General features: G+C 39.5%; 2 protein-coding genes across 3 annotated transcripts in view; one reads left to right on the top strand and one right to left on the bottom strand.

The window, feature by feature from the left end:
- Positions 1 to 14,299, top strand: part of LOC124138769 (sodium/bile acid cotransporter 5-like) — a 64,341-nt gene extending 50,042 nt beyond the window's left edge. For both annotated transcript variants that reach the window (XM_048399713.1, XM_046505620.2), the window contains one exon: positions 11,354 to 14,299. In XM_048399713.1, coding sequence (XP_048255670.1) covers positions 11,354 to 12,063 — 710 coding nt within the window. In that variant the 3' untranslated portion in view covers positions 12,064 to 14,299. The remainder of the gene's footprint in view (positions 1 to 11,353) is intronic.
- LOC124138770 (trafficking protein particle complex subunit 13-like) overlaps positions 1 to 15,973 on the bottom strand; it is a 190,914-nt gene that overhangs the window by 149,184 nt on the left and 25,757 nt on the right. The gene's annotated exons all lie outside the window — the stretch shown is intronic.

Here is a 15,973-nt window from a genome sequence, read left to right on the forward strand (position 1 = left end):
GAAAAGGAGATAGCTCCAAGGCAGATGAATGCTGAGATGGCAATGCCTTTTGAAGGCAAGGAAAATGTGAACACTTTGATTCATTTCTGAAATTCCTGAACTTTGCTTACTCATACAACATACAAGATCTCCATGGACATTTTCAAAAACGTATCTGTGAATCTCACAAAGTGATCGCTTTAGTGACATTTACGGAGAGGTATTTATCATTTGAGAACTACCACCATTAGGTGGCTAGTATTGATCTTGTCACTGTAAATTCTGTCTGACCCTAAAAGACTGAGGCTCAAATCAATGGACAAACCATCTAGAGCAATAATTTGATCAGTGGACTACGCAGCAACAGCCCAACACCTTTCACAGACCCTTCCTAAGTCGTCAAGAATTAGCACCAGCATGTTGTCATCATCAAGACACGATTGATTTCACCAATTGTGGCATTGTCTGCCTTGTAACAGTATAAACACCTCAGAGAGGATATTAACTACTACAAATGCCAGCCAAATTTAACCCTTGAGAATCCAAAATGGCATTTCAAGTCAAAATATATTCTGAAAGTTTCCAAATCGATATCTGCACAGGGATGTAACAGGTGACATGTTTTATGGTCTTTTGAATGAGCTACAACATGTGGGATTTTTTAATGAATTTCTTTTTGGTTGAAAAATCTTTAAAATATTTGTTCAAATTGCTCAGACCATGCATAATCGAACATGACTAAGTTGGAGAGGGCAAGATTTGGACCTGGAATCTCATGAGACTGTGCTTCTACTTAAATCACGCTCACAGCAACTTTACAACTTAAATTGCCTTAGTTTAGCATTCTATCATCCCAGAAGGTTGCTGGGAAGCTGTTAAGCCTGTGCCTGGTTGGATGTTGGAAGAACATAAGACCAAAGTTGCATGCAGACAAATCGGCATTAGGAGGAAACCTCCATGGATATCCTTTCATGCACGAACACTAGTGGTGGCAAGTCAGACCTAGTAGTTCCAGTAACCATGCAACATTCACAAAATATCAAACACAACATCATGACTAACTGATGTATATCCCCTGGTCACTGGATACTAAGTGGAGTCACTTATGCCTACAAATGGACACAGATGTGATTTGACTGACTTGAAACAAAATTAATCTTTTGTAAAAGGGGTGCATGGGTTACTAATCCTGCATTTGTCACTTTCCAGCAGAGGCGGTGGGGTAGCCTAGTGGTTCAGCGTCAGCTTATCACGCCAAAGGCCCGGGTTTTATTCCCAAAATAGGTACAATGTGTGAATTAAGCCCATTTCTGGTTACATTTTGGAGGGTTAAATGCCCCTCTCAGCAATATTGCAGCAATATGATTGTAACTAAGTCTGGACAAGAAAATCCAATGACTGATATTATGAGCAATGATCCACGCCATCATGGTATGATAACACTCAATCATCCACCAATCCATTTAGTTGCCTCTTATGGCCAGCATAGGTTGCTGGTAACCCATTCCGTATTCTAACATGGAATCCCATGTGGCAGTGTTCAAGTATGGAGTAAACTGCCCACATTGTGGCCCAGGTAAATGATTCAACAGGGTCTGTTACTTCCAAGCCCCTGATTATAGAAGAAGATATAGGTCAGTCTGTTCCAGCACAACCCTAATGTGCTTCCTCCAAACCAGGAAGCCATTGAACAAGTGACCAGCAGTGCCCTGATTTATGAAAATGTGGTAATGATTGCAATAATTATCTCACAGTAAGCTGTCTTGCACAGATCATAAATCACTTCTCAACACACACTGGGCGACATTCACAGATAATGAACATGTCAGGTAGTACCCATTCACAACTTGCTTCAGTGGCAATAAACACGCATCCATTCGGCCAATCAGAATTAGATTTAATGATCTCAGGCTAAGACAACATGTAATAGCTGGCAAAGTGACAGTCGCAGTTAACTCACGGTCATGGGGAGCAGTGGAAATATATCTGAAATACATCGGAAATAAATAACATAATCTGGGTTTTTTTATGACAAGTGGAGTGGAAATGTAAGACTGTTGGGTGTTGATACTCTTCTGTCAGGATCATTAAGTTCTGTCATGTACATGGTCTAAATAATAAATTGTGTTCATGGTGTTTAAATTGTCACACTGGATTAGTTTTTTCAAGATTTATTATTACATGATTGTGGTGTGGGTTCAGCATGAGGGATGAGGAAGCGACATGGTCAGAGAACAAAAGCCTTGAACCACAGCACAGTGAAACCTTGTTGGGCAGGAAACCCTGGTTTGTGGAAGATTCTGTTAGGAATGTTTACACACGTACAAAGGGTATTACAAGGATTTGTTCATCCTGATGAATTCAGTGGGAACTGTACTATCCAGGCGTCAGGACAGGAATTGTACCAACTGGACGTCTGGACAGGAACAGCACCAAACAGCCTCTGAGTTTCACCACAAACACTGTTATCATATGGATCATCAGTCTGAAAGGTCATGTCTGCTGACAGTGTGGATCCATGTGTTTAGAGCCGTTAATTATAGCCATCAACCAGACACTTTAACTGACCTATTTTTCATCAAAGTTAACATGCCACATTGATTAGTTTCAACCACACTTCCTGCCTCCCACCTCCCCCTCCACAAGACAGTTGCAGACCATTAATGAGTGCGCTTAACATTACTATGGGCAGTATTTCAGTGTATCACGACATGTCAGTTTAATGTGGGAGGTAAGTCCAAAGTGACGAAGGTCTTTGAGAGAACCCATGACCATGTGCATAACGCTGACAAACTTAGAAACATTATAAGGGCAAACCTGGGATTCAAACCAATGATCACAAGATCTGGCACATCCAAGGGGCACAACTCTGCATGGTGAATTGTAGCACCTTAAGTATGTGGACCACCCATGCCCCCCTAAAGGACAATCCTAAGTACCAGTATGGTTTGATAAAGCCCTTGCAAACCAACGTATCATAACAGATGATTTACCATAATACAATACACAGTGGTGGTTCCAGGGCAGTTATTCTTCCATGTATCCTATGCTTGCCCTGTAGATCCTATGAGATCCCCGAACATGGCCCCTGGTATCAGTTTCAGTACAATTTAGAGTTACTATATGGACAGAATTTTACTAGACTTGGGCTTGGGACTAGTAGCTAATGTCACAGATTGCTGTGCTCAGGCTTGTCGACTTGCTTGACTGCATACCTTTGTACCCCTGTTATATGGCCGCGGTCTGTAAATAATCAAATCTGGACCAGACAATCTGCTGATTATCATCAAGAGCATCGATCTACACAATTGCGATACCATGACGTGCATCAACCTAGTCAGCGAGTCTGAGCACCTGACCCTGTCAGTCGCCTCTTACAACATGCATGGCTTGCTGAAGACCAATTTTAACATGGATCCTCACTAAGTACCTCTCAAAGAACGGTACACAGGTAGCATATATTGCCGACCTCCTGTGAAACAAGAAACTGTGTTCATGATCCTGTTTCAGCAGGTGCTTGGTTTTGTGTCAGTGTATATCAAACCTACAACTCCTTACATCATACACTGATGAGCTCCAAGCAGGCTGAGGACATTCTTGTCATTCCAAACACCAATAAATTATGGTAGAAAAATGTGAGAAGAATATTTTACATGTTTTGGATTCTTTTCATCTGTGGAAGTTTATAAGGTACATTTTAAGGGAACTTCTAAATGTTATTTCCACAGTAAATATTCTGGGTGAATGTTCTGTGGCTGGCAATCTTCAGAAAGAAATTTAGAATTTGTAATATTTATCACCTGTCAAATCCTAGCTGCATTAATAAAGTCAACTTGTGAAATGTGAATACCATCATGGTATATAATACCCTGTAAACCCTCTTTATTGAAGTAATTCCACAGGTAATTATTGTAACCAAGGTTAAGGACTACATATCCTTACAGCACCATAACATCATTGCAGCTGAGAGAAAAATATCAGAGAGAGCAAAAATCTATGAATTGGGACAAAAATTAAAAATCATTATTCTATATATAAAGATTTCATCAAACTGAAAAAAACTTATAGTATTTAATACTTTCCTTTTATCAATTTTTTATTTGCCATCATTGAAACAGAGCCTCCATATGGGTCCAAGACGTGTAACATCTCGACAGGGAAGGATGTTTTCTAGAAATTAACCTTTTCAGCTCTTGATCCGTTCAATGCAGGGAAGGCCGCTATTTCTGACAAGCTAAGTTTCCAACACTGCTGTTTGAAATGGTTTGGCTTTTACCGCAATGACATGAACATGGTATTCACCTGACAACTAGAGGAATGTCTTTGAAGTAGTGAGATGTGTGAGGCAAGTAGTATCAACAAACAGGAACAAGTCAGCAACCAGGTGGAGAAGAGGTCATGTTAAAGTCGAACCTTTAGTAGCCTCTGGGATTGATCTTTAGTAGGCTTAAATCAATAGTTTATTGTGAGAACACCAACCGCTAAATAGGCAATTCAATAATCAGGTTTAACCCAAGTGTTATCACTGTTAGGCCATAAAGAAAATGAGTGTTTCTGGTTTCTTGACCGACCCTAAGTTATAACTGATCCTAACATTTTTTTCTTGTTTTTGAGTTGCACTATAGCTTTTCTGTATATTCCACAAGCATAAATTTGTGGCACTTCTCTATAAATAAATCTTGAATATAGCAACATTTAATTGTCATTTGAAAGTAGACTTTTACTGACATTCTGAAAATTACCATTTTCCAAAGGTAAAATATAATAAAAAGCAATCAAAAAAAGTCCTATCTATCGTCACCTATCTAAACACAAAGTATTTTGGGCCAAAACATGAACCATTTGGCCAGGCAACAGTGCTTACAGCTAATCAACAAAGACACTATGTTTGAAAATCGTAAAACAATTGCATTAAAACAATGAAATTCTCACATCATATATATCCTTACTGCTCCAGAAATTTCCTGAATCAGCTCAAGGTGAACAAATTAAAATAAATAGAATATTTAGAAAAAATGCCCTTGTTTTGCACAAAGAATCTAAAACAGTGACAATAATCCAGCTTGTCCCAATAGAAAAAGGTCATGGTATTTCTGTAACATTTGTCAAACACAACTTCCAAATGTCAGAGAAACAAAAGAAAATATAGTTGTCATGGAGCAATGAAATTGGATCCATCTGTTGTGATGACTTTAACAAAGATCACTAATTCATATTAATTGAGTAGACATGACGCCTTCCACAGTGTTCACAGTAGGAGTGAACTGCCAGACTTCAGTGTAAATGTTGCACAGCAAGGGGAGCACATGCCATGGTAATTACAAAGGAGCAAGATAAACCTGAATTGAATTAGCAGAGAGAAAGAATGGGATCAAACATCAAAATGATCTGCCACACTTGATCTGACTGTTATTACCACATTACAGCACGCTCAAGTTGAAGCACTTAGATCGGTGAGATGCAGGTAATGAAGCATGACGCTGGAACACACTGCTGACCAGATCTCCTGCTGGGTTCATCTAGTGAGGCCCCTTGTTGTGGTACACCACAGACAAGCATGTCTTCATGGTGGAGGGAGGGAGATCATAATTGGCTGGATCTATCAGACACTGCTGACCAGATCTCCTGCTGGGTTCATCTAGTGAGGCCCCTTGTTGTGGTACACCACAGACAAGCATGTCTTCATGGTGGAGGGAGGGAGATCATAATTGGCTGGATCTATCAGACACTGCTGACTAGATCTCCTGCTGGGTTCATCTTGTGGGGCCTCTTGTTGTGGTACACCACAGACAAGCATGTCTTCATGGTGGAGGGAGGGAGATCATAATTGGCTGGATCTATCAGACATTGCTGACCAGATCTCCTGCTGGGTTCATCTAGTGAGGCCCCTTGTTGTGGTACACCACAGACAAGCATGTCTTCATGGTGGAGGGAGGGAGATCATAATTGGCTGGATCTATCAGACACTGCTGACTAGATCTCCTGCTGGGTTCATCTTGTGGGGCCTCTTGTTGTGGTACACCACAGACAAGCATGTCTTCATGGTGGAGGGAGGGAGATCATAATTGGCTGGATCTATCAGACACTGCTGACTAGATCTCCTGCTGGGTTCATCTAGTGAGGCCCCTTGTTGTGGTACTTAACACAGACAAGCAGGTCTTCTAGGTGGAGTGAGGGAGATCATAATTGGCTGGATCTATCAGACACTGCTGACTAGATCTCCTGCTGGGTTCATCTAGTGGGGCCTCTTGTTGTGGTACACCACAGACAAGCATGTCTTCATGGTGGAGGGAGGGAGATCATAATTGGCTGGATCTATCAGACACTGCTGACCAGATCTCCTGCTGGGTTCATCTAGTGGGGCCTCTTGTTGTGGTACTTAACACAGACAAGCATGTCTTCATGGTGGAGGGAGGGAGATCATAATTGGCTGGATCTATCAGACACTGCTGACTAGATCTCCTGTATGGAAGGGCGGGGATATATCCTGTGTAGAGATGCAGGGGATGCATGGTTGGGGATGAATGTATGAAGGTAGAGATGCACAGCTGCATGGAGGTGGGGATATATGGAGGGATCAGGGGTGTATGAAGTGGAGTGGAGTGTTTGGAAGATGATCAGGGATATCAGAAAATGGCAGGTCGAGCAGCAGGGTGGGGTAAATGTTTCAGGGTGCTGGGGGGCGAGGACAGGATGACAGGCAGGTTAAGACGTCTGGGAAGAGTGTGGAGGAGAGGGAGAAATAAGATAGGAGTTTGATCAGGTGTTGAGATGTAGAGGATAAGGAGGGGGCTACAATCAGACAAGAGAGATAGCTATTGACGTGAGGTGTGGACAGGGTGGGAATGGAGTATGTAACAAGCAGAATTCAATCAGTCAGTTTGTTGGAGGAAATGTTTAGTATTCTCATGCTCAGTGGAGCAGAGGTAGGTCAGAGGGTGAAATCTCTCCACTAAGAAACACAAATGTCATAACAGATTTCACACCAGAAAACTCTTTACATATGTTGTAAATGCAAGGCACCCTGATTAACGTCTCTTACTTACTGTCCTTCAAACAAATGCAAATATATTATACATATAACAGTCACAGAACAAGGTAAAGCAAGGATAATTTGACAACTACTGACAAATTTGACCCAACTTGTTTCTCTTTGTTTATTGATCTTATTAACATGTGTTCAAGTATAATCTGAACTATTACAAATGTTGTGATGAAACTTGATATGTTTATATGAAAGAATATATTCCATTATTCACTTGAGTGAAATACAACACGTCATCATTTTCATACTTAGTATGCTGTATCTGACAGAGTTATCTCCCTTTGTTTTCTGATGCCAATGTGGCCTTGATGACCCTATTACTCTGTATCTGACAGAGTTGTCTTCCCTTGTTTTTTGCTGCCATTGTGGCCTCGATGACCCTATTACGCTGTATCTGACGGTTATTCGGCTTGTTTTCTGCTAATAATGTGGCCTCGATGACCCTATCATGCTGTATCTGACTGAATTGTCTCCCCTTTTTCCTGCTACCAATGTGGCCTTAGAGAGACACTATTTCTTGTCATGTTACTCATCTGGTGAGAAATGGTTATGGTGACATTTCCACTCCTGCCTGAACATTAACATGTCATTTGTCAAGATGAACCAATTCATAAATTATCCTCTATCTAATCTGTTTCCATCTCCCTTTTCATACTGTCAAGGCACCAAATTTTCGAATACTTTATTTCTCACAGAGGGTAAAAATATTGCTTTCACAACTTGCTGGGACTCTTGGGATAAAATATGTTTTAGTTTTATAGGCCAAAATATGTTTTTCACGTGCCTGTGTTGAAGATAATGTGAATGATTGTCTTGTCTGGCTTCACTAGTGTTCAACACGTAACCCAAATATCTTGTCACATATACATCAGTCAGAGATCACAGACTGATAACTCCTTCCTCAAACCATACTCCAAGCAACTACAGTGCTTATCAAACATAAAATAACAAACCATTCAAAACGTCTATCTCAAAACGACTGACCGACCGACCGACCGACCGACCGACCGAACGAACGAACGAACGAACGAACGAAATGAACGAACGAACGAACACTGTCAACACACAAAGGAAACAATCAATAGCTGTATCAAAAAAGCAACAGACTTTCAAGGCAGATCCAGCAACATCAAGCACAGCAGGGGGGCATGAATGTTGATAAGAGTTGTGCTAGTTCCCAACCACCTGTTCCCCTCCCCCATTCCCAGCTATGTTCATTGAGGCCTGGATGCAGAGAATACAACAGGTCCAGATGTTGTAGGTATGAGGCCAACATACTCTAGCCACACAACAACGCTTTGCCTCTGACATTTTCAATCCAACATTGCATGCCAGGTGACATCCTTATTTCATAAAGACCACATGATTGTGGCCTACTGTTCATGCAGTTCTTTCATTGTCTACCGAGTTCACATTATAATCATGAATACAAAATATGAAAATCAAAGGTTCAGATTGGTTCATATTCTAGGACATCCAGACTGTCCCTAGTTGTATTTCAAATTTCCCAATGATACAGAAGAATGTACCATCAAAAGCTGACAAAATCATGAAAAGTCCTTATCATTTGTCTCCGTGAATATCGTAGTAAAAAACATAACAGTTAACATTCTGGATATTTCACGTATGACCGTCAGAGCTGTGACCATCGTAGTGTTAAAGAATGTGTTTGACTACTGTCTTAAATATTCTTGATATTTCACGTATGTTTCTTTAATATGTTTTAATGTTCTGAAACATGGTGACCCTCCGAGGCCTCGGTAAGTTCCACAAAGGGATCACAGAGCTATGACCATTGTAGTGTTAAAGAAGTGGTCTTACGACTGTCTTAGTACTAAGATGGCTTTGTGGGACTGGTCCCTGCACTATAGATGCACACACTTTTTGTACCAACTGTTCAGGAGCTACCTCGTGCTTCCACCTAAAGCTTGGAGGTGACATCTTAGCGCTAAGTTGATAGTACCTCCTATACATAAACACAAACTTAAGACAATCATGGCTCTAAGATTGCTTTATAAAACAGAGCCCAGGTCCATATTGCCATCTGTAAATAAGTTTTGCACCCTTCCACAAAGGAATCTTATACGACTGTCTATGTTGAAGTGTGTGAGTTACGACTGCCTGAGCACAAGGATCCCATTGTGGAAAGGTCCTGGGCCAAACAAGGCAATGGTTGAACAGTATCTTTTAAAGACAGGGGCTGCTAGGCAGTGATGTATGCAGTTTTTATGCCCAACACGCGAGAACATAATTTCACAATCAGTTTACACATCAGCCATATTCTTTTCCTGACACACTCAAGCTTATATTCTACATTATATTTGCATTTTCAATAACTCTTCCTGTATCAGGTGAAGTGTCACATTTGCCAAATATCCACTCAAATTGTACTTCAGTGGAGAAAATTGCACACGTAAAACTCTCATGCATATTCAGGAACGACAATGTTCTGGACAGCAGGCGAGAATGTTGGGAGAACACCAGACCAATTCCATCTACTTTGTATGTCTGGGTGATGAACACAGCACCATCAGCCAAGGTCAGACACATCAGGAAAGACAGTGTCTTTGCCAATAAACCCTGGTGCTTAGATCTATATAATAGGATCAGTTACTAAGATCACTAGCTCATTATAGTTATGTTCACTGAAACTTTGATAAACTGGGAACATCCTGGGACTGGGAGTCTTAGGCAGCAGTAGAAACTAACACTTTTAGTCCACTAGTCCTTATGATGATGACAAATGATATAGCAAAACCATTGAAAATGGCAAATTTCCTCTAGTCCTTATGATACCTTAACTTTTGGCCAGTTTGGCAAGGGTGACAGGACTAGTGCCATTTTTAATGCTGCTTAGGTCATATCTATTTTTTATTTATTAGAAATGTTTTCAGAAGTAATCCATCCACTATTTTGATTTTTTTTTCTGATTTCACTTTTGAAGGCCACAATTCATTAATTATTAGACTTTCATCCATATCTTTCAAAATTGGGAAGGGGGTATTTTTGTACCAGTATTGGGTGTACTTTATAATGTTAAGAAAAAGGCAAAATAATCAATGATTTTCTTATCGGCATAGGTACTTGTGGTCAATAAAATGATGTGATGCAGGATGGGAATGAAATCTAAGGTCTAAGGGTTGAATTGATGCTTATTACTGATCAAATAATTACAAACAATAACCCTTTAGTCAGTCTATTAATTTTATTACTTTAATTGGTAAACCTAAAACAACTTGAATATTTGTTTGTCAGGTTCTTGACTTGGCTAATGGGATCAGGTGGTCAAGCTCGCTGACTTGGCTTATGCATCTCATTGTATCCCAATTACGTAGATTGATGCTCATAATGTCAATCACTGGATTGTCTGGTCCAGACTATTATTTACAGACTGCTGTCATATAGCTGGGATATTGCTGAGTGTAGCGTTAACAACAAACACACTCACATGTGTTGCAATGTTTCAGTGTTTATTTGAACAGTTATCATGACTGACTTGACTGATAACAGTGTTGGGATCTACACAAAAATATTGCTACAACTTTCACCGAGTAGTTGATCATGCATACTTTTGAAATATGCAGCATTTGAAATCTAAAGTTATAAAAAATATGTCTCATAGCTTTTTCAAAATTGGCTAGGAGCATTTATTTTTCACAAGACAAATTGGTTAGTGTCTGTTTTCTATGACTGTTGAACCACGGTCTGTATTTTTTCATCAAAGTTAATTGCTGCTTCACAGAAAATAGCAACCTCCCTACAGCTTGTGTTTGATATCATCCTGTAACGTCTTCTCCTCTTTAATCACCAGACACATGGAAGACTCGCCAATATGATGTATCATAACTTGTAACGAGCAAGACTTAATCAATATATCATGTTCTTACAAATAACAAAATTGCTTGCTGCAAACAAGCCTAATTTTCTCTCTACAGGTCAAACATTCCCCCAGTCAGGAATTCTAATAGCTTCTTTAGAAGACAAATAGTATCGACTGGAAAAGGCTAGCAGTACAACTACTCCTCTCTAATATGTTGGCATAATCTTTAAAGAGACACAAAAAGCATGTTGAGATGAAGTATGGTGAACGAGTCTTTAGCTACCCCAAACAGCAGCTCTAGTAGATCAATACCCCATTAAACGTCTTCCGCATATCAACAATGATAGCTTTTTGAGAAAATTGATCATTACATAGAAATCTGTGAATGATGTTTCTTTGATCAGCAAGGAAGACAGGCAGGGCAAAAGGACACATACGTCACGCAACATTTAAGGAAGCTACATGAAACTTTTGGACATAATTTACATTTTTTTCCTTGTCTGTTTCAGGTACGGCCCCATTATGGGTTTTCGTTCTCGGACAATACTTTCAACAAGGAGTAGACGAGAAGACCACAAGGAATATTCCAATTTACGATTTCGAAATTTGGTTGGCTTCAACATTTTTTGCTTACACATTCGGACTGGTGATAAACAGGTTCCGGCCTGTGATAGCAGACGCCATCTTAACCTGGTTGATTAAGCCACTGTTACTTCTTGCTACCATTCTCTATATCACATTAGGCGTTTACATAAATATGTATGTGTTTGAATACATCGATAATTACGCAGTTCTGGGAGCAATTCTGCTTCCTGTGTGTGGATGTGCAACTGGATTTGTGTTCTCTGTGGCATGTCGGCAAAAGGTCCGCTTCATCAAAACAATAGCACTGGAGACATCAAGCATGAACTGCCTGATTGTTTTAGCTGCTCTACGTTTTTCTCTTCCTCAACCAGATGCTGATATGGCCTCTATGATTCCAATATGGGTTATGTTCACTATGCCAGGACTTTACGTCTGCTTGGCCATCCTGCAGACGGTCAAGAAGTGGGTTGATAATTTCTTGGAAAGTCGGAAACAGAAGAACTGTCGGAACTACAGTATTGTTTCTGGCATCATAAATCAGCCGGGAATAGCAGCGCTGTCTGCGCCATTGTTTGTGGCAGAGAATTCCGAGGATGAACACAATACCCCCAATGAAAAAGTGACAGTGTTATAGCATTTCTACGGCTTAGGACTTTCCAATTATCTTTAGTACATTAACAACCATTCTCAGGCCGACATCTCAGTGGTAAAGCATAAGCAATGTTTCTTGGTTTATATGTGTATGAATGTTGATTTTTATTGCAATTGTTGATACATGCTTAGGACGTTTTTTCCAGCCAACAAATCTCTATGGTGCTGGTCACCACATGCAAATGTTTCCATCTAGACGCACATGTAAAAAAAAACATATTCACGACGCACTCACAACGCTTGTCACATGACCTCAGTGTGCAAGAAGACAACAGTGCAATCCTTTCACACTTTGTCCGTTTTATTGATTTCAAATTTTATTTTTTATCATGTAGTCCCTCCAGACATGGGTGGATGCCCCATATGTCCTTCAGTGATTTGTGCATAGCAACAGTCCATCTGCCCGTAACTCTTATCCTGTTGAACAAACATACCCAAGGTTACATCTTGGAGAATCCTGCAGTGTCGGTAGGGTAGCCTGGTGATTAAAGCGTTTGCTCGTCACACCAAAGACCCAGGTTTGATTCCCCACATGGGCATAATGTGTAAACCCATTTCTGGTGTCCCCTTGCTGGAATATTGCTAAAAGCAGTGTAAAACCACACTCACTCACTCTGATTCTGCAATGAACTGATAATCCTCATTTGTTTCTTTGCCTAGTTAAAATTTAGTCTTGCAGGAATTTTCTAACTGAATAAAATATATAAAGGCAATCATGGATTTGATGGCTGTAACAGTGTAACTGTCGATATTTTATCCGAACCTAAACGTGAATTGTATTATCTCTTTCTAAAGCCCTATTTTACACCAATTCAACACTGTTCAACACTTATGCCAGATCAAATTCATTCTGGCCTAATAGGATAAGAGTTACGAGCAAAAACAGACCGTCTAAAGATTTTTTCCATGTTTACTTGTACATATGATACTGCCTAGCTTAGATTGAGTAGCTGTGATGCAACATATTGGCCACTCTGATTATCCAGATATTGCATCTCCATCTTCTATTATGATACACATGCAGGACCAATTCACCACCACAGCATCATTTTGAGCGAGGGTTGAATGATGCAAAGCTAAAAATAACCGTCCAATCAAATTGCAACAAGCAGTTATAGCACTATTACTTGACTCACCTTATTTCTCATCTACAGCTCGGAATGTTGCCATGAGATGTTTCCTCACATCATAAATACTCAGATAAACATCTTTTCAAGCTAAAATTTCATTACTCAGAGTCTTCAGATGCAATAGAAAATATTGGGGGCTTGTCGTATTAGGCCGCACTTTTAATAGCAGAAATTGCATTCAGAACAAACATTTTGATTGGCTGTTGATTTCAAGGTCATGAGCAAGTGCAATTCTTTGCTAACTTATACGTGATAAGAGAGAAGTGTATGGTGGTCACTTCCCGAACGAAACAGTACTGGTAAATCAGTCCAGTATATTTATTGTAATAGAATGGTGATATAATATACTGGTTTGGAGTTGGCAAACTGATGCAATATATATCAATCACAGACAGATTCAATGAAGTAGTGACACTTAGCTGTATGGTATTGGTGCATGTGTGACTGTAATACCAACATCCCACCAATCAATGACTTGTATTTCTTGGGTGATTCTGATTGGTTAACTGCCAAAACTCTAGCACATGATTGGTGGATACTTTGAAGTAGTGACACTTAGCTGTATGGTATTTGTGCATGTGTGACTGTTACCAGCATCCCACCAATCAATGGCTAGTCCAAGGCCAATTCTGATTGGTTAACCTCCTCATCTGTAGCATATGATTGGTGGAGGCTGCAGTGAGATCAAAAGCACCATTTGGTGTCATAAGTCAAGCAAGTTGTAGATTGTGCAGACACAACACTATTCAATTTATAGCAAGTAACATTAGCAGAGATGCCAACCCCCAAATTTGTAAATTCCAAAACAAATTATTTATCACCATTAGCATGGTTGATTGACTGTTTTGTTAAAAAAAGAAAGAAAGATCTTTGGCATTTCTTCTAAATATGTAAACCTTCCAATCACAAGCTAAACAAGTGATTATTTATTAATTGATTATAATTCACTTGATTATATCAGCGGAATTTGGCTCAAGTTGTTCAAAATTGCACACCAAAATTGCACAGGCTGGCATCTCAAAATTACGAGCATGAACCTAATGGAGCAAGTTGTATATGCAGATATCAAAACTGGAGACATTTTCTTATGTAACCTGAATAAAGATGCATGAGAAACAATACATCAAATTGTTCTGATAACCTAAGGGAACATTCATTATCTGACATCAAACTAAAATCTGATTCAGCTATCAGGGCCTCGTTTCACAAACTCGTTTCAGTCTTAGTGCTAAGACAGTCGTAAGTCTATGTTAAAGAGTTATACTTATCTTAGTGCTATGATCACTTTCTGAACAGCACACTGTCCCCTCGAAAGGGAATGAATTTGCATGTTTGAGAAAGACAATAAAATCAGTCTTTAGCAAAACCATAAATAATCGGTCTGTACTGACCGTTACTTAATGACAATTACTTGGTCACTGTTTATCCTCTCCACTAAATTCATGTAGAAAACCATGCATTGTTAGAAAGTAAGGGGGATCCTGGGCAGTGTTTGAAATAAAACAAATTGCCAGGCTGCCATCAAGACCCACAGACTTTAGAAGATATGGGCCCTGACTAAACTCTTAAGGCCTTAGTTTGAAAAACTGCAGCTTGTTGTGACGAACAAATCAACACATAAATTTACTGCAGGCCATAAGGACCAATACAAATTGTAAACTACAGGCCCTACACAAGATCAACCTACCACGAACCTACGGGCAAGCTCTTATTTCGAACACTGGTCCTGGGGTTACTGAGGTTTGCTACCAAAGTATACAACTCAAAGAAATTAAGGACCGCCCAATTATTTCATGTCACTATAGTTTTTATCTGTCATACGATAACAGATTAACTACAGTAATATGAAAGAATCAGATGGTCCTTAACTTCTTTTGAGTAGTATATTTAAATTGAGGGACCTCTTAAATCTTTAACTTTCAACATTTGGGTTATGACAAGGACCCCTTTGACTTTCATGCTTCATTTAAACACTGCCATATATTCCTGATGAATTTGAAAGCAATGGCAAAAGATGTAGAAACCGTAAAAGAATTGTGCAAATCAGGTGTTGGGGGCCATGTTATACCCCTTTGTGAGGCCAAGCTTCACCTGGAGCAATTGCAGCTGACAATGTTACATAAATGAATAAAAGATGGTTTGAGAATATGCACAGGGTTGCTCATGTGGACTTGATTAATGGTGACTATTCTAAACCAATGTATAGCATGTACAGATGTGTAGGATACAGAAGAGGAAATGTCAAACATCACTATATCATGTCAGTTTCTAGAACAAAGATAATCAATTATGTTCAAATTATTCATGGAAATGCCACATAGCTAACAGAAATTATTACTCTTATCAGTATTTACACTTAGCTGTACATACTCTGCGGAATATAGACTGTCTTATCTTTCCTTCAAGAATGAGAAAGCATAACGTAAATGTCTTTTTATTACCCGGCAGACACTTAAGCATTATGTATGTCATTCTTAACACATACAGCAGGAAAAAATAATATTTTTACCAAATTTTTCAGCAGGATTATTTCAGAATGCCCTTGATAATCCCACATCATAACGCAATTGTACTTGGATGTACAACTTTATTTCGGTCTATTTGAATTTTGTAACCAGAATGTAAAAGAGACTTTCTTTCACAAGTGTCCAACTAACAGATACATAAATAACCAGCCAATTCCCCAATATGATGGATGACTCTTAAAAGAGATCAGTTTTTCTCAATCTTCAAAGGGACTTCAAAGGGAGGTTACTCTAAAGC

The sequence above is a fragment of the Haliotis rufescens genome, unplaced genomic scaffold, assembly GCF_023055435.1.
Source record: "Haliotis rufescens isolate VD_foot unplaced genomic scaffold, xgHalRufe1.0.p SCAF_2, whole genome shotgun sequence".
NCBI lineage: Eukaryota > Metazoa > Mollusca > Gastropoda > Lepetellida > Haliotidae > Haliotis > Haliotis rufescens.